Raw genomic sequence first — 26,463 nt, 5'->3', positions numbered from 1 at the left:
AGTAACTAGCAAGCATACAGATATTTACATCAGCCAGTCGGTGAATTCTTTATCCCCAAATGGAGTCAATTTGACATATCAAGTGAAGATCATAAGCTTGCTTGATGATGTATGAAATCTGAGGGAGAAAACAGCCCCTCCGTGTCATCCAGGTATTCTTATCCACTGGTCTGTGTGCTCACTAATATTAACAAGTCTGCATATTCATTACCTCCTCAATCTTTCAATTTTAAATACTCCAAGTTGCTATTTTACTTCTATTTAAATCAAGATTTATGCCAAAGCTGTCTGATTGCTCTAGTGGGTACTAATCTCCTTTTAATACTATTGACTTCAGAAGGTATCCAATCAATTAGATTTAAAAAAGACTATGTCAAGTAAGATTCTTAGGAAAATGTAAGTTGTCTTCTCATTAATTTCTGCATTATTTATGTTCTTATTTAAAAGCAAAGGATGAACTAAATTCACAGTCAGCTGCCCTCAGAAAGGTATGCTAAAAATTCAAATGCAGGAGTAAAGCTCCAATGTTCATTAAAAAAAATTCAAGATTCTGTTATAAAAGAAATAATACTGTGATTTATCAATTTTAAAAGCAGCAGCTTTCAAATACTGAAATTACCACTCCCTTTTCACAAACCTATTATGATAGCCACACAGGAAAAACAGATGATATACATTTTGCTATGCATTATTACTGCTGATTAATAGTTGTTAAGGATACACAAATGGAGTCAGGTGCTGGTGCTCAAGTGTAATCCTAGCTACTAATTATTCTGATATTGGGAAGATCAAAGTTTGAGGCTATCCTCAGCAAAAAGTTTTGGGGACCCCATCTCAAGCAACAGATGGATATGGTGATGTGTGCTTGTTATCACAGCTTCAGCGGAAAGCATAAATAAGAGAATTGTGATCCAAGCTTGTGTGGACAGAAAGTGAGACCCTAATTTGAAAAATAACCAGATAGAATAATACTTTTAAAGGCTGAAGGTATGGCTCAAGTGGTAGAGCATCTTCCTAGCAAGCATGAAGGCTAAGTTCAAACTCCAGTATCGGGGCTGGGAATAAGGCCTAGTGGCAAGAGTGCTTGCCTCATATACATGAAGCACTGGGCTCAATTCCCCAGCACCATATAAACAGAAAATGGCCAGAAGTGGCGCTGTGGCTCAAGTGGAGGAGTGCTAGCCTCGAGCAATAAAAAGAAGCCAGGGACAATGCTCAGGCCCTGAGTCCAAGCCCCAGGACTGGAAAAAAAAAAAAAAACCCTCCAGTACCACCACCAAATAATTAAATGCACAAGTGAGAATGATTAAAAAGTAAAGCATTAAAGATTTTAGTTGCTTTTCAAGGTAAGATAAATTATTTGATTAAAAATCCTATCCAGTAATTCAGCTTTTCTGTCATCTAAACTGTTACATTTTTAGACAGCAAAGACTTTGGCTTGTTCATAATTCTATCTTCAGTAATTACCATAGAGTTTAGCAAAAAGCAAATAAACAATACATACTTTTTATGTGACTGGACTGAGGAAGAGGACAGGCCTCAGAGTCTGACATCATGAAAACAGCAGCTAATATACACTGGGTACCTCCTATGTGCTGATGTGAGGTTACATATTTAAATTCCTTTTAGTATGATTATCATTCCCAGATGAAAGAACACAGATATTAAGAAACTTGTTCAACAAGGGTGAACAAATACAAAAGTGATACTTACTAGACACTATGTGGAAAATGAACTGGATATCTTATGGATGGAGGTGGGAGGGAAAAACTGAATGAGCAATGGAAGGGGAGACATGGTTCAAAAATTGTACTCATTACCTGATTCATGTAACTATAACCCTATGAATTATCAACTATACAATGACAAAAAAAGAAAGCAACTTGTTCAAGGTCATTCTACTAGGAAGTCATGGAGCAGAGCAGGGTTCAAATCCAGGCATTCTGGCTTCAAAGCATAGGCTTTTAGTTCCATACTGTCTTGTTTTTTATTTAGACTTGAAACTCAATATTCTATGATTCTATTTAGCTAACAAAGCCAAAGTATTACAAAGATGGCCAAAGAAAAAGGACAAAGATATACAGACACCAAATAAAGTACTTCAGTGATTTTTGCTTTGTTATAATGTATTAGAAAAGCAACTAAGCGGACATTTATAATTTTTCCTTATTTATGAATAGTATAAAATAATGGATTTCATAGTAACATCTTCATATTTGCACACTATACAACTCCTTGAAGTTTATATTGCTTGAGCTTAAGAGATGTGACTACTCCTCATTTCTAGTCAACATATTTTCGTTTGTGTTTGGAGCATTATTAGCAATTATCCTTAAGAGGCCTTGATGACAGATGATCTTGAAAACTGGCAGATATCATGCCAAAGACTAACACATGGATAAACAAATCTCACTAGTTGGCTTAATTTAAAAAAATTCTATCGTGTGACACTTTGCTATTTTTAAAGACACCCATTAAGGATAGCAATAACAAAAATAGGACAGAAACAAGAATGTCTAGTGCTTTGAGTGCCTTGAAAGAAAACAGCTACACTACAAATCAAGGGAGAAAGAAAACGGATTTTAAGTGTTTCTTACCAATCACCTACTGAGAAAATAATATTTACTTATGTTTCTACAATTTATAGAGCATTTTTGTATAAAATATTATTTCTATTTAGAAGTACCACATGATTGGGTCAAAGCAGAGGAAGAAAATAAAGGCAACCTCAGAGAAAAAGGACCAGATGGACAGACGTAGTAGTCCAGTAACATTTCACTCACTTAGGAAAAGTACAGTGCAATTAAATCTTTTCATTTCAGTAGCTCTCCTATTTAGCATGCCTGTATAATGATAAGAATATTAAGAATAAAGAATATAGATAATTAATCAATGGTATACAGACTGAGGAGATAACATATAGGACCTAAGTATACAAAAGACAAAACATAGGCCTTAAACTCACTGCCTTTCATATGAATCTGTAACCCCTCTGCACCACACTTTGACAATAAAGAAAAAAAAACTTATACACACAAGAAAATCATTTGTGGGCTGGGGATATGGCCTAGTGGCAAGAGTGCCTGCCTCATATACACGAGGCCCTGGGTTTGATTCCCAAGCACCACATATACAGAAAATGGCCAGAAGTGGCGCTGTGGCTCAAGTGGCAGAGTGCTAGCCTTGAGCAGAAGGAGGCCAGGGACAGTGCTCAGGCCCTGAGTCCAAGCCCCAGGACTGGCCAAAAAAAAAAAAAAAAAAGAAAATCATTTGTAAATGTGAAATCTAATGCGCCTACTTATTAAGAGAGTAGATTATGTAACAAATAACTAATGACATTCTAGAGAACTCAAACCTTTATGCCAGCATTGGTGGTTCCTGACTGCAATCCCATAACTGACTGGGTTGAGGCACGAAGATCTTTTGAGTTTGAAGTCAATCTGGGCTATACAGAAAGACCCAGTCTCAAAATAAAATTTAAAAATTCGGTTGATAAATAGCTCATCTATATAACTCTGGTCAACTAATATGGTTTTGAATTAGAAAACATACAGTTATAGGAACTAAGCAAAATAACACTAGAACATGAAGCCCATAATCCTTGCACTGAAAAGACAGACAGGAAGATCAAGGGTTCAAGGCCACTTGGACTACAGAACAAATTCCAGGCCAGCCTGGAGTACATACCAAGACCCTGTCTCAAAATATATACAGTACATGAAAATATAATCCTAAATACAAACATCTTCCATGTAAGCACAATCAGACAAGAATTCTCAGTTACTTGTTAGTTACTGCTCTTACTTACCCCTTCTTTTGGGTCTGTGTGGAGTCCTCCTCCTGCGTGACCATGCCAACATGTTCTCTTTTCTATCAGTGGCCATGCCTGGAGAGCCTAGTGCAAAATGATGCCAAGAATATTAGATGTTTAAAAAAACTACCTTAGACTATCTAATCTTATTAATACCCCCAAATGATTTCAAAGGCATTGCTTTTAGCCAGGCATGGTGAAGCAAAACACCTTCAGAATTAGCTTGCAGATAATGTTATGCATAGGATATTGAGCTACAACAAATAGTCAAATAATTTTCTCTAAACAGTTTTTGAATATTTTATTTGACTTCTACTTGCCCTTTTACAGTCATTCACTATTATAGATCTGTAATCTGTTACTCTATTATTGGAAAAGAAAACATTATTAATTAATTTATATCTTGTTTTTTCTGTGTACATACTTTTTTAAAAAACTAATAAATTTAATTTTATACAACTGATTATCTTTTTCTTATTCTGACTCACATCTATATTTAGCAACAAGAAGTTGTTAGTACTGCACAATCTGTCTTATGGTATAGTCATTTGCATATGTGTTTTGTTTTTCTTATTACAAAGTAAATTTCTTAAGGTTAGGTGCATTATCTTCTGTGCCTTTTTTCTCTCCTGGTACAGACCATAGCATCAGGGTGGGATGGATTCCTTCAATACTTGTTAGATAAGCTTGTAAAACAGAGCTGCCTACATATCTCCCAACTAGCCTTATTTGATGTCTATTTCAAACTTTTTAAGGTCTTAAAATTACTGCTAAAATTAAGACATATATAAAAATAAAAATATTTGAGAAAATAAGACCTAAACAATTCAGTTTAAAATTTAGACTTACGAAAAATTAGGCTTGCTAATATTGAAAGTGTTTTCACAATTTAAAAACTTAATGAAGAGTTTGAAGGGACGAGGGAGACTGATGCAAAGTGTAACATGGATTAAGATGCATTGTACTGATAAACTGATTTGCTGAATGGTAACTCCTGTACAACTACTTAGAGATAATAAGTTTATAATTTAAAAATACTTAGAGAAGTGCAGAGCTATAATGATATTTTTTTCAGTAGTCATAATAATCAGGACCTAATAAGAGCATGATTCTTTACAAACACTAATGGGTACCAGTACTATACACAACAGTATCAGCTCAGGGCCAAGCTATGAAAATGGAATTACAAAAAGCAAAAGTGCCTTCTTATTCTTACCAGTTAAGACACAAAAAGTAATTGCCATAAATGCATTATCGATTTTTAGATCAAAAAGCATTCTGTAAAAGAATAACATCAAAAAGTATTATTCAGCCTAGCAATGTCTCTCTAAGACAGTTTTTTTCCTCTAAAAGGCTGAGTAAAAAGTTTTATCAAGGGGTCTGGTGAATGAAACACAAGACAATGCAGACTTAAAGCAAAAGACTTTTCCCTCAGAACCTTAATTTAATAATGGAAAAATCAAATGCATTTTGGCCTCTGCATAAATTAGAACAGTAACTGTCTTTAGTACCTTAGTGGTAAATAACTATTAATCAGAGAGAAAAATAAAGTAAGTTCCTAAGTTTTAGAACATCTACTTTTCTAGTCTTTTTCTACTATGGAAATGTATGTCTCATTTTAAAGTACAGGTAATTTTTGAAGATGCTTTCACTTACATTAGCAAGAAAAAATGAGTCTCATCAACATGTAAACTCACCATCACATACCCCAGGGGCTCTAACAAGCTTAGAATCTCTCCTGGTATTCTGCTATCTGAATATCTTCTAAGGTAAAGAAATTTCACTCATTTGAAAAACTGCAACATTCCATAGATCAGATACAAATTACTAGGATAAATTTAAGCGTCAACAAACTGCCATTACATTTATAATAGCTTTCTGAAAAAAAAATGTTATTCTACTTGGCAATGATCTCATGAGATTCAGACAGATTTCTCCAGGGATAGAAAAATACCAAGATTTATCTCTGCATTTCTAGTCAAAGAAACATACCTTCTTGCCAGTATTTAGAAAAACATAAAAAGGAAATTATTTGAGAAATGCAAACTCTGTAGTAAATATGTAGGGTAAATTGGAAAATGTCCACGGGCTTGCATGCTTTTACTGCTATATGTAGAAGTAATCTTACCTTTGTAGCATCTAGTAACTGTCTTGAATTATCTTTTCCCCATCTCTGCCATGTGCCATTTCTTAACAATTCTGGGACCTGTTGAAAAGATAAAAAGAGGGGACAGATTTTCAGAGTAAGTTAATATTCTAAGATTAATGTTTTGTTCATAGACATATACAAAATTAAAACCACAGCTAATGTTAGGGAAATGATTGTCTTTAATACATGCCCCCCCACCACCACCAAAAACATAAACAAACTTAGCCAGGCATGGTCCCAGCTACTCAGAAGGCAGAGCTGGGAGGATCATGGTTCAAGCAAGGCCTGCCAAGCAAAAAGTCAGCAAGGCTTGATCTCAAAATACAAGCCAGACATAGCATTACACACCTGTAATCCAAATGAAGGTAGTAGGAAGATCAGTTTGAGGTCAGCCCAAGGCAAGTTATCACAAGAATGTGTATGAAAAACAAGAGGGAGGAGGTAACAAGTTGGATAAGAACTGCCTTACATAGGAAACTGTAACCCCTCTGTACATCACTTTGACAATAAAGAAATTAAAAAAAAAAACTAAAGCAAAAGGACTGAGGGTGTGGTTCAAGTGGTAGAGCACTTGCCTAACAAGCATAAGGCCCTCAGTTCAATCATCATACCACAAAATATACATACATGTATAAATGCATAAAACTGTAGTCCAAGTATAAAGTTATATTACTCATAAAGAATATTCAAGTGTATTTTCTCTTTATATGTACTTTCTATCTAGCTATTGCCTTTCTTTTTTCTACTTTTGTAATCGTTGTTTCTTAAAGCCCCCAAAGTCTTCAGCCTCCTTTCTTAAATGGCTTTTATACTCTTTTTAAATACTTCTCTTTTGCTTTAATTCCTTTTAATTGTGCTCTACCTTGTTCCCTCTTTAATCTCAATCTGAATACTAAATTTAGAAACCAATTGCAAGATAGATCAGTTTTGTCAAATATTTCTATGTAACTAGCTACTGGACTCCATGAAAAGTTTCCCTGAGGTATTGTTTTTCTTCAGAATGTTCTAAAAATGGAGCCAAATCAAAGCAAAATAAATAACCTCTGTGGTAACACCAGATAGGCCATCTGCAAAATGGACAAACATTTTTCTGAAGTGTGCTATGGATTTAATGAGAAAAAAATGCTTCCTAGGTTAGGTGTCTGCTAAAAAGCAAATAATAGCAGTTACCTAAGCTGGAAATGGAATGGGTTATAGAGATGGACTAATGTTTCAGTTAAAAAATCAATCTTGTACACTAAAAATACCACAAACTCAAAAGCAACAAAGAACTATTACCATAAACAAAAAGTAATCAAAATTATTGAGAAAATTACCTCAGTTGTTTTCTAAAATGCCATCCACAGATGATTCTGTGTGTGTGTGTGTGTATGTGTGTGTGTGTGTGTGTGTGTGTGTGTGTACTTAGGATTACGATAATTAGAAAAAATACCACTGTTGTATGCACACTGTTCTGCCAACTCCAAACTTGTTCTCAAATCCTTTCCCCACAGTAATAGAGCCAATCATTGTCAATGATGTCAGTGCTTAACCCCACCGTTTCCCTCCCTGCCCTTCTTCATATTCAGACCTTGCACAAGCTTCACTTCATCATTTGCCTCATTTTCCCAAGTCCCTAATTCATATAACTGCATATCAAAGCAAGATTTTAACAATATTTGCACATACATGTGCAATTTATACTTCATTACCTGTTAAAACTTGTCCAGCTGGGCATTGGTGGCTAATGCCTGTAATCCTAACTACTCAGGAGGCTGCGATCTGAGGATCCCAGTTCAAAGCCAGTCTCCACAGAAAAGTCCCTGTGGGACTCATCTCCAATTAACCACTCAAAAACCAGATGCAGAGCTGTGGCTCAAGGGGCAGAGCTCTAGCCTTGAGCAAAAGAGCTCAGGGACAGCACCCAGGCCCTGAATTCAAGCCCTATAATTGATTTTTAAAAAATTTAAGAAAAAAAAGTGTCCAGTCATCTCAAGTAATTATTTTTCTCTCCTCTCTCAAAACCATACCTATGTTTATTTGGCTATTGGATAAAAGACTGTTGGTGACACCCTTAATTGAAACTTAATAAAATGTAAATTACAAACATACATTTATTTTGCTAAATAAAGACAATTATCATCAAAACTAAGCCTCTGAAAATCCCTACAATACTCCTTCAGAATTTCCAATTACCTTTTATTTAAATTTTTATCACTTTTAAGTAGTTGTACAAAGGAGGTCCCATTTAACAAAGCAGTTTATGAATACAATATATCTTTCAACTTTTTCACACATCCCTCTCCTACCTACTTACTCCTTCCCTTGCTCTTCTTAATTTGTAGGATATATACTGGATTCTTTTAAAAAAATTGTTATTGTAGATTTGATATACAGTTTACAGTTACATGAGTCAAGTAATGAGTAAAATTCTTTTTGAAGCATGTCTCCCCTTCCCTCACTCTCTCCCAATTTTTCCCACCCGTCCCCACCCACAAGATGTACAGTTCATTTTCTACCTAGTGTGTGAGTACCACTGTTGTATTTGGTCACCATTGTTATGCCTTTGCTGTGCCCTCTTTACCATCCCAAATACAAGCAAACAAGACAAAAGGAAAAAAAACAAAAGCAACATTTTTGCTTCTTTTCTAATCACTGTGTGTGTGTGTATGTATGTGTGTGTATGCACGTGCGCGTGGGTGCCAGTCCTCCAACTTTAATTTTGAGCCTGGGTGCTGTCTCTGAGCTTTTGTGCTCAAAGCTAGCACCCTTGCACATTGAGCCACAGTGCCATTTTTGGCCTTTTGGTAGTTAATTGGAGATAAGAGTCTCAAGGATTTTCTTCACTGAGCTGGCTTTGAACTATGCTCCTCAGATCGCAGTCTTCTGAGTTAGACATGAGCCTCAACTCCAGGTTTTTTAACTAACCTTTTTGATCCTTCCCTGCTCAAACCATTTTCAAACAGAGTGGTACAAAAATACAATTGTTGAAATTATCAAACAACTGAGACATATACACATTATGAAAACATGTACATTCAATACCCAGTGTAAGATATGAAAGATAAAAAAGAACCCTGTCATAGTCCTCTATAATGGCCTCACCTCCCAGTTCTCTGGAGGTAAATAGCAGTGATTACTCAAAAGATTTCTGTTTTTTGTTTTTTGTTTGTTTGTTTTCTGCCAGTCCTGGGGCTTGGACTCAGGGCCGTGCACTATGCCTGGCTTCTTTTGCTCAAGGCTAGAGCTCTACCAACTTGAGCCACAGTGTCACTTCCAGCTTTTTCTGTTGATGTCGTGCTGAGGAATCTAATCCAGGGCTTCATGTATACCAGGCAACCACTTTACCACTAAGCCACATTCCCGCCCTAATCAAAAGATTTTTCACGGCAAAAGTAAAACCTCAACAGAGAGAAAGATGGCGCCGACACAGTAAGGAGGCACCCCGACTCCCTCCAACAGAATAGCGAGCTGGGAACTCCAACACCCAATACCCGATCAAGAACCCAGCAAAACCAGCAGCCAGAAGCAGTGGAGATATGCAGGAAAACACAAAGGAGTAAAAAAGAAGAGCCGAAAACCTACACAGAGCTGGAGAATCTCCAGGGCACCCTCCCCCCACCAGCCGACCCTGGCCCAAACAGGGCCAGGCTGGGAAAGGGGAACCCGGCGTTTGGCAGACAGGCTGCTGGGAGCACAGAGTCCAGACAGCGGGAGACCCCACGGTCACTAGGGAGGGTGCAGACCAAGACATACACCGGCAGTGACAAGAAGCTCGGGTCCACACCGGGTTCAGACAGATGGCGGCTGGGGAACCCAGCACGGCAGAAGGAGGGAACCGGGGACGCCACCACAACACTTCGCCATCCCCTGAAGGACCAACGGCTGCACGGGACACACACACAATCCAGGATCAGTGAGTCCCCCATTACCCCCTCACCCAACAGGAGACCAGCTATCAGAGACCCAAGCACCTACAAAGATGCTAGATATCCCTCCTTCCCCCTCCCCACCCCGAGGGGACAAAGAACCCCCAAATCAGGCAGGAAGCTCCCATCAGGCGCTGGGAAGTCACAGGAGTCTAGCAGAGGAAGGGCGGAGCAGCCCCAAGGCCACACAGGATCCAGATCTGGCCGAATTGGCCCTGCCCCCTTCCCAACAGGGGCTAGGGGACAGCCAGCAGTACAAGCCCCACCTGAGGCGCCTGGACCTTGCGGACTCTTACAACTAAAATCACAGGCGCTGGTGGGCAATACCAGCACAGCAGGGAAACATGGGCCTGATCACGCCCCCCCTCGCAGCAGAGGTGAGGTCTGAGGGTGCCAACCCACGCCCGGACAGTCGATCCCACTGGGCCCCACACATACCGCCCCCCACAACAGACTCGCGGGAGGGCGCAAACACAACCCAACAACCCCGGGCTCTCTCTGGGAGGCATACCCCGCTAAAGTAGACAGGGCCACAGCGCCAGCGCCTGTTGTAGCGGGCGCACGGCGCACAGGTGGGCGGTGCCACAACGGCAGCACCTGCTCCTGTAAACGTGCCTACACAGGAGAGAGGGCAGAGCTATAAACCAAACCTGAGAAGCCATCCACAGATCTCCAGATGCACAAATCACAAAGAAACATAACACAGCTCATCAAAGAGCAAGCCAACTCCCCAGCTCCAGAAAGCAGCACGACTGAAGAGGAGATGGAGAATAAAAAAGCAAATGAGGCCATGTTAACAGGAATGATGGAAAGCGTCAGAAATGAAATCAGAAAACAATTTCAGGAGTTTAGACCAGAAATCTTGAAGGACAACCAGGAAGCCAAGAAATTGAAGCAAAAAATGGATACAATGCAAGCCTCCTTTAAAGAAATGGAAGCAAAAATGGATACAATGCAAGCCTCATTTAAAGAAAACCTTTACATCCTGAGAAGTGAAATGCATGAAAAAATAGATTTAAAATACAACTCTTTAAAGGAAGAAATTTCCACGATCAGAGCTGATCTGATAACCATAAATAGCTCTCTGACATCCATAAACTCCGCAATTGAAACCATAACACAAAGAGTGGACCATATGGAATCCAGAATCTCTCGCCTGGACGAAGAAGCAGCCGACAACAACCAGAAAATGACCACACTCCAAGAAACGGTGAAGCTTCAGGGCAGACGAATCCAGGAACTAATGGACAAAGACAAGAGATATAATCTGCGCATAATTGGAATAGAAGAAGGAGCCGAATACCAGAGCAGAGGGCTTAAACATGTTCTCAATAAAGTTACTGCAGAAAACTTCCCCAATCTCACAGGGGACCCCATCCAGGTAACCGAAGCCTATAGGACACCTGGCAGGCCAGACCCCAGAAAAGCCACCACAAGGCGCCATAATATTCAAGACTTCAGACCTCAAGATTAAAGAGCAAATTCTGAATTCAGCCAAAGCGAAGAAAGAAATTTTCTACAATGGGAAGAGGATTCGAATAACAGCTGACTTATCCACACAAACTTACCAAGCACGAAGTGAGTGGAAGAATACCATCGAAGTACTTCAGGCTAACAATATGCAACCTCGGATCAGAATATCCAGCAAAATTGGAGTTCACATTCGAGGGGGAAAACCATATCTTTCCACACCAAAGAGGAGCTAAAGGAGTATGTGAATAAAAAACCAGCCCTACATCGAATTCTAAGAGGAGAGCCCCACCAAACAGAGATCGTACAAGACACACAGACAGAATCAGAAATAAACTACAATAGCCAAAGTCCAACAGAAAGAAGAGCTCATTAAAGGAAAAAAAAAAAAAGAGGAAAAAACAGACCAACAAGAAAATGGAAGGAGAAAAAAACACCCTTATCCTTGATCTCTTTAAATATAAATGGTTTAAACTCTCCGATAAAGAGGAGCAAACTGGCAGAATGGATCCGAAAACAAAAAGTTGACATCTGCTGCCTACAAGAGACCCACCTTACAGCAAGAGACAAAAACAGGTTCCGAATGAAAGGATGGAGCAAGATCTACCAAGCAAATGCACCTACCAAAACGGCAGGTGTAGCCATCCTGATCTCAGACAAGCTGGACTTTTCATTAAAATCAACTCAAAAAGACAAAGAAGGACACTACATATTAATACAAGGAAAAATCCAGAATCAAGACATCACGGGGATAAATGTATACTCACCGAACAAAAGAAGCCCTACATATGTCAAGCAAATTCTCACAGAATCACAGAACAAGATAGACGCAAACACAATCATAGGGGGGACCTTAATACCCCACTCTCTGCAAGAGACAGATCAAACACCCAGAGGATTAGCAAGGGAGCTGAGGACCTAAGTAACACCATATCCCAAATAGATCTGACAGACCTATACAGAATCTTCCACCCTACAGAGACCCAATACACCTTCTTTTCAGCAGCCCATGGATCATATTCCAAAATAGACCACATCATAGCCCACACAAAGAACCGCAGCAAATACAAAAGTATTGACGTCATCCCATGTATTATATCTGATCACAGTGGATTAAAGGTAACCCTCAACAACAAAGGATACCACAGAGGCTGTACATGTTCTTGGAGGCTAAACCCCTCACTGTTATCTAACACTTGGGCCACAGACCAAATTAAAGATGAAATCAACGAATTCATAAGCCACAATGACAATGAAAACACATCACAAAGAAACCTATGGGACACAGCTAAGGAAGTACTGAGGTGCAAGATCATTGCCTTCAGCACTCACATTAAAAGAATGGAAGCAGAGCAGGTGAATAACCTCACGATGAAACTAAACAACTGGAGAAACAAGAAATGACAGAATCTAAAACGACTAGGAGGGGAGAGATCACAAAGATTAAAGAAGAGATAAATCTGATTGAAAATAGAAAGACCATTCAACAAATAAATAAGACTAAAAGCTGGTTCTTTGAGAAAATAAACAAAATTGGCAGACCCCTCGCATAACTTACAAAAAAAAAGAAGAGACTCCTATACGTAAAATCAAGGACTCCACCGGAAAAATTAGAACAAGTACACACAATATTCAAAATAAGGAGCTATTTCCAAAACCTCTACTCAGCAAAAAACAATAATTTTACAGAAATGGATCAATTCTTAGAGAAGTACAAACTGCCCAAACTGAACCAAGAAGAAATAAATCAACTAAATAAACCAATAACTTACACTGAGATACAGGAGGTAATCAAGAACCTCCCAACAAAGAAAAGCCCAGGCCCAGATGGATTCACCAACGAATTCTACAAAACCTTTAGTGAGGAGCTAATACCAATAGTCCTCAAACTCTTCCGCGAAATAGAAACAGAGGGAGAAATTCAAAACATTCTACGAAGCTAATATCATACTCATTCCCAAACCAGGCAAAGACCCAACAAAAAAAGAGAACTACAGACCAATATCACTAATGAACACAGACGCAAAGCTCCTCAATAAAATATTAGCTAACAGGATCCAGAAACTGATCAAGAAAATCATACATCATGACCAAGTAGGCTTCATCCCTCAGTCACAAGGATGGTTCAACATCCGTAAATCAATCAACGTAATTCACCACATAAACAGACCTAAAATTAAGAATTACATTATTATCTCAGTCGATGCCCAAAAATCCTTTGACAAAATACAACATCCATACCTATTAAAAGCTTTGGAGAGAACAGGAATAGATGGAACATTCCTCAAAACAATAAAAGCCATATACAACAGACCAACTGCTAACATCGTATTAAATGGAGAGAAACTTAAATCATTCCCCCTAAACTCAGGAACAAGACAAGGATGCCCACTCTCCCCACTTCTGTTCAACATAGTGCTGGAATCCCTAGCCATAGCAATAAGGCAAGAGGAGGACATCAAAGGGAGCCACATCGGCAAGGAATAAATCAAGTTATCCCTATTCGCAGACGACATGATCTTATATCTGATGGACCCAAAAAACTCAGTACCCAAACTCCTACACCTAATAAACCATTTTGGCAAAGTAGCAGGATACAAAATCAATCCACAAAACTCAGCAGCTTTTCTGTACACCAGGAATATACAAACAGAAAAGGAAATTATGGAAACAATTCCATTCACAGTAGCCAAAAAAAGAATAAAATACTTAGGGAACAACTTAACCAAGGACATGACAGACCTATTTAATGAAAACTATAAAAATCTAATAAAGGAAATCAAAGAAGACACAAGGAGATGGAAAAACCTCCCATGCTCATGGGCAGGCCGAATCAATATAGTAAAAATGGCCATATTGCCCAAATTGTTATACAAACTCAATGCAATCCCTATCAAAATCCCAGCCACATTCTTCACTGAAAGAGAAACCAATCCATAAATTCATATGGAACAGCAAAAGACCTAGAATAGCCAAAGCAATTCTAGGCAAAAAAAGCAGTGCAGGAGGTATCACAATACCAGACTTCAAGCTCTACTACAAGGCCATCATAACAAAAACAGCATGGTATTGGTATAAAAACAGATTGGAAGACCAATGGATTAGAATTGAAGACCCAGAAATAAAACCGCACTCTTACAGCCAACTGATATTCGACAAAGGAGGTAAAGACATACAATGGAATAAACAGAGCCTCTTCAACTACTGGTGCTGGGAGAACTGGGCAGCCATATGCAGAAAACTCAAAGTAGACCCAAGCCTATCAACATGCACCAAGATCAACTCAAAATGGATCAAGGACCTGAATATCAGACCTGAATCCTCGAAACTACTGAAGGACAGAGAAGGAAAGACGCTAGAACTTATAGGCACAGGAAGGAACTTCCTGAATAGAGTCCCAGGGGCACAACAAATATGGGAAAGACTTGACAAATGGGACTACTACAAATTAAAAAGTTTCTGCACAGCTAAGGACATAGCCACCAAAATAGAAAGACAGCCAACGATATGGGAAAGGATCTTTACCAGCACAGCAACAGACAACGGCCTGATATCTGTCATCTACAGAGAACTCAAAAAACTAAGCCCCTCCAAGCCCAATAAACCTATTAGGAAATGGGCAAAGGAGCTAGAGAGACTTCACAAGAGAAGAAATAAAAATGGCAAAGAAACATATGAGGAAATGTTCAACATCCCTGGTAGTAAAGGAAATGCAAATAAAAACAACCCTGAGATACCACCTCACCCCACTTAGAATGGCCTATACTCTGAACTCAGGCAACAACAAATGCTGGAGGGGGTCCGGCGAAAGAGGAACCCTTCTCCATTGTTGGTGGGAGTGCAAATTAGTACAACCACTTTGAAGAATAGTATGGAGGTTTCTCAAAAAGCTCAATATAGACCTACCCTATGACCCAGCCATACTACTCCTAGGCATCTATCCTTAACAGCGAGTCCCAAGATATCAAAAAGACATTTTTACTTCCATGTTTATCACGGCACAATTCAGAATAGCCAAAATATGGAAACAACCCAGATGCCCCTCCACAGACGAATGGATCCAAAAAGTATGGTACTTATACACAATGGAATACTACATAGCGATTAGGAATGGTGAAATATTGTTATTCGCAGGGAAATGGTCAGAACTCGAACAAATAATGTTGAGTGAGACAAGCCTAGAACACAGAAAACCAAGGGGCATGATCTCCCTGAGATATGACTGTTAACAAAGGGAGACGGAGAGACAGTAGAGGCCAAGTCTGTGAAACCAAAAACTGCTTGTCAAATAGTATTCCCCACAGGATTGGGGCAGCGACCCAACAGTATGTAACTAAAACCAAACAATTACTCAACATATAAAGGTCAAAAATTGACCTCTTAGGGGAATACAATAGCTCAAAAGCTAGGTATGTACGTTCATATAAGACTACTGTCGACATATGGTCTAATATCGACATTACATTTAAAGCCCTAGGCGAACTTTCTTGGGTGTGGCCAAGTGGCTACTATATATGTTCTTGATACATTGTATATTGTATATATGTCTACCTGACCTAGAGAAGAGATAGAAAAACAGGGCGTAAGATATCACAAGAAATTGTGTTCAATTAATAAACAATTAAAAAAAATTAAAACCTCAGTCCCATAGGTTAGGGGCATGGCTCAAGCAGAAGAGTTCCTACCTAGCAAATGCAAGGCACTATGTTCAAACCTCTCTACTACCACCACATCCCAACTCTGTCACCTAATAGGCTAATACCTTTTGAGAGTTAGTCCTAAAACCTTACCACTATTTATAGTATTGTTTCTATGGGGAAATGCTCTGAGTTCTAACCAACAGACTTGGGAGGGTGGACTTACAAACACTTTTGAAGTAACAAAGGAAGAGCTTATTACAAAGTATCTCCCCCATATAAACTAAGGTGTACACCAGAAGGTAAGACTATTAATTCTGTGAATTATAATTTAAAAACTAGAGGGTTACATTAGATGTCCTCTAAGGTCCATTCCAATTTTGAAATTTTATGATGTTTTACAGAATAGAATTTTTAAAAAACTATTAACTGGTTTAAAAAACCCGAGACTATATTTCTTTAGTAAATGCGGTATACAGGAAATAAGTGGTTTATCTTTGATGTTGTTATTTCCAATGTACCCTACGAAATTATACCTTTTTGTGTTTCCTCCCCATGCTTTTTACCCCTGTTGTCACTGTAACTGACTTTGGTATGCTGGATATTGTATGTACATTTATTGGAACTAGGGAAGGGGAACACCAAAATAGATATATCAAGGGTAAAAGGCGAACCAATGAAACAGCAGTACTTACAAGACAATACGCTATAAACCAATTGTACATCTTAGGAGAAGGTGGGGAGGGAACCAGGAAAGGGGGAAGGTAGGAGAAAAACAAAGGAGGAGCTAAAAAGTTTGATAAGAAATGTACTCACTGCCTTACGTATGTAACTGTAACCCCTCTGTACATTACTTTGACAATAAATGTGGCATCTTAATTTATTTATAACATATACCCTCCAAAGTAGCACAAAAAGCAATAAACCATGCTATTGCTTCATGAAGATAACAGATATGACGAATGTGCAGATACTAAAGAAATTCAGTATAATAAAAATGATACTTAGGCCATTTTACAAGACAGGTAAGTTAAAAGAATGTGTGTGTACAGGAGAGTTGTGTTTATTTCACCTAAAAAAAACTCTGAAAGATCTCCCAAATTAAGGAATCTGTGACATCCGAGCTAAATAATGCCTATGTTCATTTGGATCAGCACTATTCATTAAACCTATTAATCTTTGATAGACAGCTGCATAAACACACTGGTTTGCTCAGTAAAACAGTCAATAAAGATTTGTAAAGCAAATATTAACACTAAAATCACTGATTTAGCAGAGAGAGCTACCTCTCTGTAAATGAGACCAAATTTTAAGAAAAGGGGTAGAAAAACTGAAGCCTATTCTTGTAATTGCATTGTCCCTTTAAGGTAAAATTCAATCTTTAAAAATTCTACTAATATATTTACAAATTACCAATTAATCCTTTTTGTGATAATTAATGTTCATAATTCAATTTATATTTATTATGATACCTAAAAAAGTAAGAATAAGAAGAAATTAGCTTGGCATGCACAAGGCCTGAGTTTGGCCTCTAGCATTACAAAAAGAAAACAAACAAAATAGATACAAAAATAATTTCTTATCAATCCACTGGGGATTTTGAGTCAATTACATATTTTGTATTCCTGAGCTTTAGGAATAAAAATTCCTAACTATGCATGATTCTGCAATGCTCATCAGTATCCAAAAGCCATATATGAACAGTGTTATCATCTAGTCATTAATCATTTGTGATCAAAACCTAAGACATTTAAAATTAATCTCTAAATACATTCGTTTTGTGTGTGTGTGTGTGCTGGTTCTGGGGCTTGAAATCCAGGCCTGGGTGCTATCCCTGAGCTTTTGTGTTCAAGGATAGCACTCTACCAGTTGAACCAAAGCTCCATTTCTTGTTTTTTGGTGGTTCATTGGAGATCAGAGTCTAATGGACGTTCCTTCCCAGGCTGGTTTCGAACTACAATCCTTAGCTCTCAGCCTCCTGAGTAGCTAGAATTAAAGATGTTAGCCACTGGTGCCCAATTCTAAATACATTCCTAAAGAGAATTTGTTGTGATTTAAACCTACAGTTAACAAACCTTTTTTGTCAGTCGTGCGGTTTGTTTTTGGTTTTTTGTTTTGTTTTGTTTTGTTTTTTGCCAGTCCTAGGGCTTGGGACTCAGGGCCTGAGCACTGTCCCTGGCTTCTTTTTGCTCAAGGCTAGCACTCTACCACTTGAGCCACAGTGCCACTTCTGGCCATTTTCTATATATGTGGTGCTGGGGAATCGAACCCAGGGCTTCATGCATATGAGGCAAGCAATCTTGCCACTAGGCCATATTCCCAGCCCCAGTCATGGGGTTTGAACTGTGGGCCTGGGCGCTGTCCCTGAGCTCTTCAGTTCAAGGCTAGTGCTGTACCACTTGAGCTACAGTGGCACTTCCGTAACCAACTTTTTTTGTTTGTTTGTTTTTGCCAGTCCTGGGGCTTGAACTCAGGGCCTGAGCACTGTCCCTGGCTTCTTTTTGTTCAAAGCTAGCACTCTACCACTTGAGCCACAGCGCCACTTCCGGCTTTTTCTATATATGTGGTGCTGAGGAATTGAACCCAGGGCTTCATGTATACCAGACAAGCACTTTACCACTAGACCATATTCCTAGCCTCCTTAACCAACTTTTAAAGTACTAAAATGTGTGACATAAAATTTGTTTTTCTTTCCAACTACCTAGATACCAGCTAGAGGAAAGAGCTATGGGAGAAAGAAGACAAAAAGGAAGCAGGAAAAGAAGAGGAATGGTAGGCAGATGTCTCAGATTTTGTAATTATAGTTCTCAGTGAAAGTTGAAGGATAAAGAATTTTGTTGTTTCTATTCAATAAATGTGTCCTGAATGGATAAGCAGCAGCACAGCATTAAGGATTTTAGACAATACACTTCACCCGAGTGTTTATTCATTAAGCCAAAATCATTAGGTTTAATTCTGTTACTATAAAATATGATGACTCTAGAATAAGGGTTGATAATTTTTTTCTGTAAAGAGTTGTATAATAAGGACCAGGACCAGTGATTCACCCCTATAATCTCCAGCTACTCAGGAGGCAGTGACTGGAAGGTTTATGGTTAGAGGCCAACCAATAAAGCTGGATGTGATAGCATGTGCAGCGAAACATGTCCTCCCAAATCACAAGTTACCTTACCATTTTGTTGACTGTGTCTTAAAGGCTTTGTTTTCCCTTTTAGTTTGATGTAGTTCTATTTATTTTTACTTTAGTTACCTGGGCAATCATATACAAAAATTCATTTCCAAGGCTAATGTCAAGTAGCTTTGCTCTTGTTTTCTTAATTCAAGCCATATGTTTCAGCATTTATCCATTTTAATTAATGTTTGTATATGGAATGATGATACAACTTCCCTTTATGTACATAGCCAGTTTTTCAACAAAACTCATTAAATAGACTGTTCTTTTCACACTTGACTGTATGTGTGAGTGAATTATTTCTGGTCTCTCTATTCAGTTACATTAATCTATGTGTCATCTTTATGTGTCATCAATGCCCTACTGTTTTAATTACTAAGGCTTTGTTATATATTACTATATAATTTGGAATCAGGAAATGGGATGCTTGCAACTTTGTTCCTCACTCTCAAGATTCTTTTGACTAGCATCTTTTGTTGTTCCTTGCAAATCCTAGGATTTTTTTTCCAATTTTGGTAAAAAATCGCATGTGCAGTAATAATGTTCAAGACTCCGTCCCTGCTCAGGTTAGTCAAGAGCTACCATGGAGCTACATCCTCAGACCACAACAGTAATTTTGAAAGTGATTTGAATGAATTTTGAATGAATTCATTCAATGAATTCATTGAATGTATTGATTTGAATGAATATTGCTTTGGGTAGTTACTTTGCTAGTACTAATTTTTCCAATTCATGAACATGGGCTACCTTTCCATTTGTTTGTATTCAATTTCTTTATCAGTGTTTTACTACTTTCAGTGTACAGATCTTCATCACCTTGTTTAAATTTACTTTTTTGATGCTATGATAAGTGGAACTGTTTCTTGAATTCCTTTTCCAACCAGGTAATATTTGAGTATTTGCAAGCATACTGTCTCTGTAGCAAGTATTCTGTCACTATGACATGAAAGTTAGCCATATGTAATACATAGATAAGAGTGGCTGTGTTCCAATAAAACTTTGCCTATAGATAATAAACAATGGAATTTCACAATTGTAACCTATTAAAAATATTACTTGGCTTTGATTGCTTTCCCAACCATTAAAAAAGGTTTTAAAATATGTTAGCACAGAGGCCTCACAATTCTGCCCAAGAGCCTTATACTATACAATTCCTAAAATCTCTTCAACCTCCACAGATTTTGAGATTGAAGCATCAAAAAACCTAAATGACTTCAATCAAAAATCTCAACTACCACCATCACCAAAATCCAACATACAAAAAATATGTATAAATTTTTCTTCTTCCTCACTTTTCTCTTTATTTGCCAAATTTTCCCATCTATGAGACATAATACCAGCAACAACTTCAATTTATCAGGCAGCACAAAAAGTCTCTATCATAGAGTTTTGAATGCATATTTAGGTAACTTCTATGAAATTTTCTTACTCCATCCACATAAGAAGCTCATATATCAGACTTTGTTTTCATCACAAAACCTGCTCACTGCTTCATCATGTTTAGTTAAGTAGTGTTCCAGTCCATGCTGTGATAAAGAATTACAGAATATTTGCCAATTAAAAAAGGGATTCTGGATTCTGTTTTGATCACTCCTGTAATTCTAGCTACTCAGGAGGCTGAGGTCTGTGGATTGAAACCAAGTGAGACAGAAAAGTTCATGAGACTTTTATCTCAAATTAACCAACAAAAAAAGCCAGAACTGGGGGTATAGTTCACGTGGTAGAGAACCAGCTGTGAGTGAAAGCCAAGTCACAGTGAAAGGCCCTGAGTTCAAACCCCAGTATCATCATAAGAAAAACGGTTTGAGAGTATATAGCTCATGTAGGTCAGTCAGTGACAGAGATCTTGCCTACTATTTATAAGGTCCTGCATTCAATCCCCAGAATCACTAAAAGAAAGACAGACAGACCCAAAGCAATGACAGAATATGAAAAGTTACAAAAAAAACTTCAGAACCTACTTCTTTGAAATAATGAAACTAGAGGCCAAATGAACTCTTTGCCATATTTAGAGTGAATTTATTCTTTACCACTACAGTCATCACTTCTATAACCACGATGCCTCCCTGCAGCAGACACTCTACAGACATCATTCCAGCTTCGACAAGAATTTACCAGATGCCTATGTGCTATTTCTTATTTTGTGGATTATCTGTGGAAAATTTGTTCTGTAATCCTGAAGGTGGAACCTAAGCAAGTGCACTATCAACTCAGCTGCATTCTCAGTTCTTGTGGCAGATATTTTAATAACCTCAATGACTTGCTAAAAAAGGAAGTGATATTCATCACATAAAATTTAGCAAGCATAGATAAAACATTTTTAGAATTTTCTATGGATTATGCATACATGAAAATAAAATAATGAAACCTGTGGAAATTGTTGCATGGGGGCGGGGGGAATTAAGGAGAGGGACAGAGGGAGATTAGTGGGGTATATTGTATGCATAAATGGGAATGCACAATGAAACCCTCCTTGTACAACTGTGTGCTAATGGTTTGTTTTTAATTTGCCACAATTTATTTCTTTTTGGATGACTATCCTTTTCTATTTTAAAGATGTTATCTTTCAGTTTTGTGTGCCACTGCTTTGGTGCTCATAGCTGATGCTCTACCAAGTGTCCTACCTCCAGCCCAGCATTTTGGTGGTTAATTGGAAATGGAATCTCTTTTCTGCATGAACTGACTTCAACTTCAATCCTCAAGGTCTCAGCCTCCTGAGTAGCTACAATTACAGGAGTGAGCCAACAGCATCTGGCTTAGGAATCTGTTATGAATATCATACTGCACAGATGGCAGATCATTGGTTTGGGGAGGTAAAGAGGGGAGAAGAAGAGATCATAAAGAGCACATAGAATCTTTTGGGAGTGATGGGTATGTTCACTATTTTGACTGCAGTTATGGTTTCATGGATGTATTTATATGCCAAGGCATCAAATTGTACACTTTAAAAATGTGAACTTTATTGAGAGTGAATTATACCTTAATAAATTCAGTTTTAATTTTTTAACAAAAAAAGGTATTTATTGATGACACATGTAATAGTTATTTCATTGGGCTAAGAACCCAAGAAATTTAGAAAATTGGTATCTCTCTCTCTCAAACTTTGCCCTATTGTGTTTGTGCACAGAACTGGAGACATTATCACACACTTTCCTCTGCAGCTGGAATGCTGAGATAATGTGAGAGAAGTCCAGAAAGTGGAATTGAACCTATTTCCTACTACTTCACAGTTTCAACTTCAGGTAATTTAATAGCCTTACTCTTTATGTTTACTAATGTGTACTTGGAAGAGAACCTTCAGGCATGTTCTTTAACTCTCCGTGCCATAGCCGGACAATTGGAATCAGTAGATCAACCACTTAATTTAGTTATATTTTTCTACAAACACTTATGTTTGTTGCTTTTTATGGATGTGTCCTATTGCTAGTGATGACTAAACCTGGAAAATTAACCTAAACTCACAGGAGATAGAATAGTCTTTATATATATATATGTATATACATATATATATTTGTTATTATAAATGTGATGTACAGAGGGGATTACAGTTACATAAGTCAGGTAAAAAGTACATTTCTTTTTGAGCAGTGTCACCCCTTTCCTCAGTCTCTTCCAATTTTTTCCCTCCCAGCCCCCCTCCCAAGTTGTATAGTTCATTTTCAACAGTGTCTAGTATCAGTGCTGCATTTGTTCACCCTTTGTACCACCTTTTCAGTGCCCTCCTTACCTTCCCCCAAACAGATAAACTTACAAACAGGACAAAAGGTACAGAAAATAAAAATAGCAACAAAGGGGAAAAAAACACTTTTGTTTCTATTTGTTAGAGTTCATTTTGATAAATATTAGTTTACAGGATCATATGCACATAGCCTTTGTGATCCTCTCCTAAGAATATCCTCTTTTGGTCTCACTGTGTGAATGTCTAGAGCCCTGTATAATTTATCATATCCAGTGTATTGTTTGTCTTTAACTATCCAGTGTGTTTACTTGTAGATTTATAGGCACATTCTAGTTATCACAAATGAGAGAAAACATGCAGCCTATGTTTCTTTGGGTCTGGCTTACTTAATATAATTTTTCCAAGTCTTCCCATTTCCTTATGACTGGTACAGTATCATTTTTTTCTGATGGGCGAGCAGAACTCCATTGTATATATATATATACCACATTATCTTGATCCATTCATCCACTGAGGGCAAACTGGGTCAACATTTTCTTTTATTTGGGTCATTCAGCAAGATTTATTATGCAGGTCATATCCAAAACACTTTAGTTTTCTTTATAAACATTACAGCAAAGACTAACAAAAGTCCTTTGGTAGGATATTCATGATTTGGTTTTAACAGAAGTATAGACTGAAAGACTATTGATATAAATTCAAGCCTACACCCATGGCTTACAAATGATACCTAAAATGAGTTTCCACGTAGCACTAGAAGAAAAAAGTATATTAAAGATATTTGGTCTCATAAATTTCAGATTACTTTTGGCTTGCCCATATCTAGTTGCTTTCAAGCATGCTGAAAGCCAATTTCTCCTTCTAGCATGTTAAAAGCTAATTTCTACTAGGTGAGCACAGGCATTTGGTGCAATTTCTGAAAGCAATCTGTCACCCTCCTTGACATAGTGTCTTCTCTTTATCTCCTTGCTACTCTTTGTCTCTCACTTTTTATGTGTTCATTGATTTCTCTTTTTCTTCTGCCTAATTTTAATTGCTAGTTTAGTACTGCTAATGGCACTCAAGCCTGAAAGGTGGGTAACCTCTATTCCATTATCTCCTCATGGTCTTAGTGAACAGAGAAATGGTATACAACACAACTGTGTATTTCTAATAACACTAAATACTGTCCAAATTAACTGATTTAGCTCCCCAAGTGGAAAAAGGGGAGCTTCTACAAAAGATGTTGTAAACTGGACCTCAAAACGTACACACATATAAAAATGTCTTCATTTTGCTCCCTTTCATTTTCCTGAAAGTCTATTTGGGCCCTGAAAAATCTATCCAGTTTGTTTTCTAAAAATACCCATTCCTCTTTTCAACTACACTTCAAAAATTCCAAAAGGTGGTCAAAATTTATACAAAAGATATAACACTTGTTTTAACATACTGCCATGAAGAAACTGACAACTTTCCTAGAAGCACTTGAAGAGTTGTATTTTTAAGCTGCCTTGAAAAGAAGCACCTAGAGCCAGCCATCAAGTCACTCTAGAACATAAAGAGTAAACAAACCTTTTTCCAAATAGGCTCATCAATCTCTAACAGCAGTCATTTTGTAATACAAATAGGGTTTTATCTTAAACACTGCACACAACAAAAACTTCTAAATGCAGGATTTGTTTCAGGAGTACATAACCTTAATGGGATATATACAGAACCAGCATAGGAAGACAAATGATATTATGAGATGGGATCTTGGCTGCCTGTTACCAACCTCTAGCCTTAAATAAAAACACACCTGATTTTAGCCCAGCACCAGTGGTTGATGCCTGTAATCCTAGCCACCCAGGAGGCTGAGATGTGAGGATCCCGGTTCAAAGTCAGCCCAGGCATAAAGTCCTCATGAGACTCTTATCTCCAGTTATGCATTCAAAAACAAAAAATAGTGGTACAGCACTAACCTTGAGTACAAAGAGGCTCAGGGGACATTGCCCCAACCCTGAATTCAAGGCCCACAGCCAACAGAAAAGAAAAAAGAAAACCTGATTTTAGTTCATCCGGGAGATTCTTAGTCCAAAACAGTATAACAAACTCAGTGATGGAAGAGCAGTTAGTATTTTAGCACTTTTCACATTTTCATTTTGATCTTCGCTTTCTAACAGCTATTCTACAGTCGTTTTCAGTAAGAACAAAATTCACTGGGCATGTACAACTTGTCATTTATCTCATTTTATTTTCACAAAACCCTATATTATTATATTATATTATTATATTATATTCTATGATTATAACCCTACTATTATTACTAATATTATAATGATGAGTATCATTCCTATTTAACAGATTAGAAACTGAAGCTTAACAGGCTCATTTGCTTAAAGTCACACAGCCAATATGCTGTGGAATGGAGATATTCATTACTAACACTCCAAGCAACGTGAATTTACTGATTGTAGTCTTGCAGAACAATAACCTTGAAACACCTAGTTTGATTGTTCTGTTGTTAACAAGGCATACATGATTTTGTCTGTTCAGTTTTTGGTACAAGTGTCAAAGTAATTGTGATGCTAAAAACAGAAGTGATGTTACCAAAAATGACAGAGTACAGTACTCCAAAAATTTATCCCGTCAGTAAAGCAATGATTAAGCTGGTAAGAACTGTCAGATATAAATCGACCTTTTCTGAACTCTGGAATCTAATGTAAAACTAAAAACAACCAGAGAAGTGTATAATGAAAAGAGAAGTTGCTAAATTTCAGAGTGTTATGACAATTTGTGCTCACTCACAGTGCATTCCTCCTAACCCCCCATGGGGATTGGGGATTCTAATCCACATTTTAGTATGGTTTACTAGGGTGTGGGGGGCGTGGGGGGAGAGGTTAACCTTTTCCTCAAAGAATTGTGGTTACGTTTTAACCAGTTCAAAGAACTGAAGGAAAGGAACCTATATTATGATTTTTGTTTTTTTGTCTAGTTTTTTTGAGACAGGTCTCTCTAATGTGGCTCAGGGTACCCTTCATTCCCCCTGGTTCAACTTCCCAAGTCCTCTGGGATCAGAATGTACCACTATGCCAAATTGAACCCATATTTTTTTTTGCCAGTCCTAGGGCTTGAACTTAGGGCCTGATCACTTTCCCTGAGCTTCTTTTGCTCAAGGCTAGCACTCTATCACTTGTACCACAGTGCCTCTTCTGGCTTTTTCTGTGTATGTGGTGCTGAGGAATCTAACCCAGGGCTTTATGCATGCCAAGCAAGCAATCTACCACTAAGCCACACTTCCAGGCCATGAACCCAGATTTTTAATGCAACTAAATTACCTTTCAATTATGTTGGTGTTTAGATCACAAATGTACATGAATATGGTCCATTTAAAAAAATCAAGTTGAATATCTGCATTTTTCTGCACTACCTATCATACTTCGATAAAGAGTTAAAAGGTATATGATGGGGAGATAATAGAACAATGGAAGTATGTTTTTTGTTCATTTTCCTAAATTCTCATTAAAAAACACACAAAAATGGGGCTGGGGATATGGCCTAGTGGCAAGAGTGCTTGCCTCGTATACATGAGGCCCTGGGTTCAATTCCCCAGCACCATATATACAGAAAATGGCCAGAAGTGGCGCTGTGGCTCAAGTGGCAGAGTGCTAGCCTTGAG

General features: G+C 37.9%; 1 protein-coding gene across 1 annotated transcript in view; it reads right to left on the bottom strand.

Moving 5' to 3' along the window:
* The window catches only part of Abcb7 (ATP binding cassette subfamily B member 7), a 138,395-nt gene that overhangs the window by 68,932 nt on the left and 43,000 nt on the right, over nt 1-26,463 (bottom strand). The window contains exons 2-3 of the mRNA XM_048335276.1: nt 5,940-6,017; nt 3,809-3,895 (exon numbers count right to left, since the gene is read on the bottom strand). Of these exons, the coding sequence (XP_048191233.1) occupies nt 3,809-3,895; nt 5,940-6,017 (165 nt within the window). The remainder of the gene's footprint in view (nt 1-3,808; nt 3,896-5,939; nt 6,018-26,463) is intronic.

This window comes from Perognathus longimembris, chromosome 28 (genome assembly GCF_023159225.1).
Source record: "Perognathus longimembris pacificus isolate PPM17 chromosome 28, ASM2315922v1, whole genome shotgun sequence".
NCBI lineage: Eukaryota > Metazoa > Chordata > Mammalia > Rodentia > Heteromyidae > Perognathus > Perognathus longimembris.
This window is presented reverse-complemented; position numbering and strand designations above follow the sequence as displayed.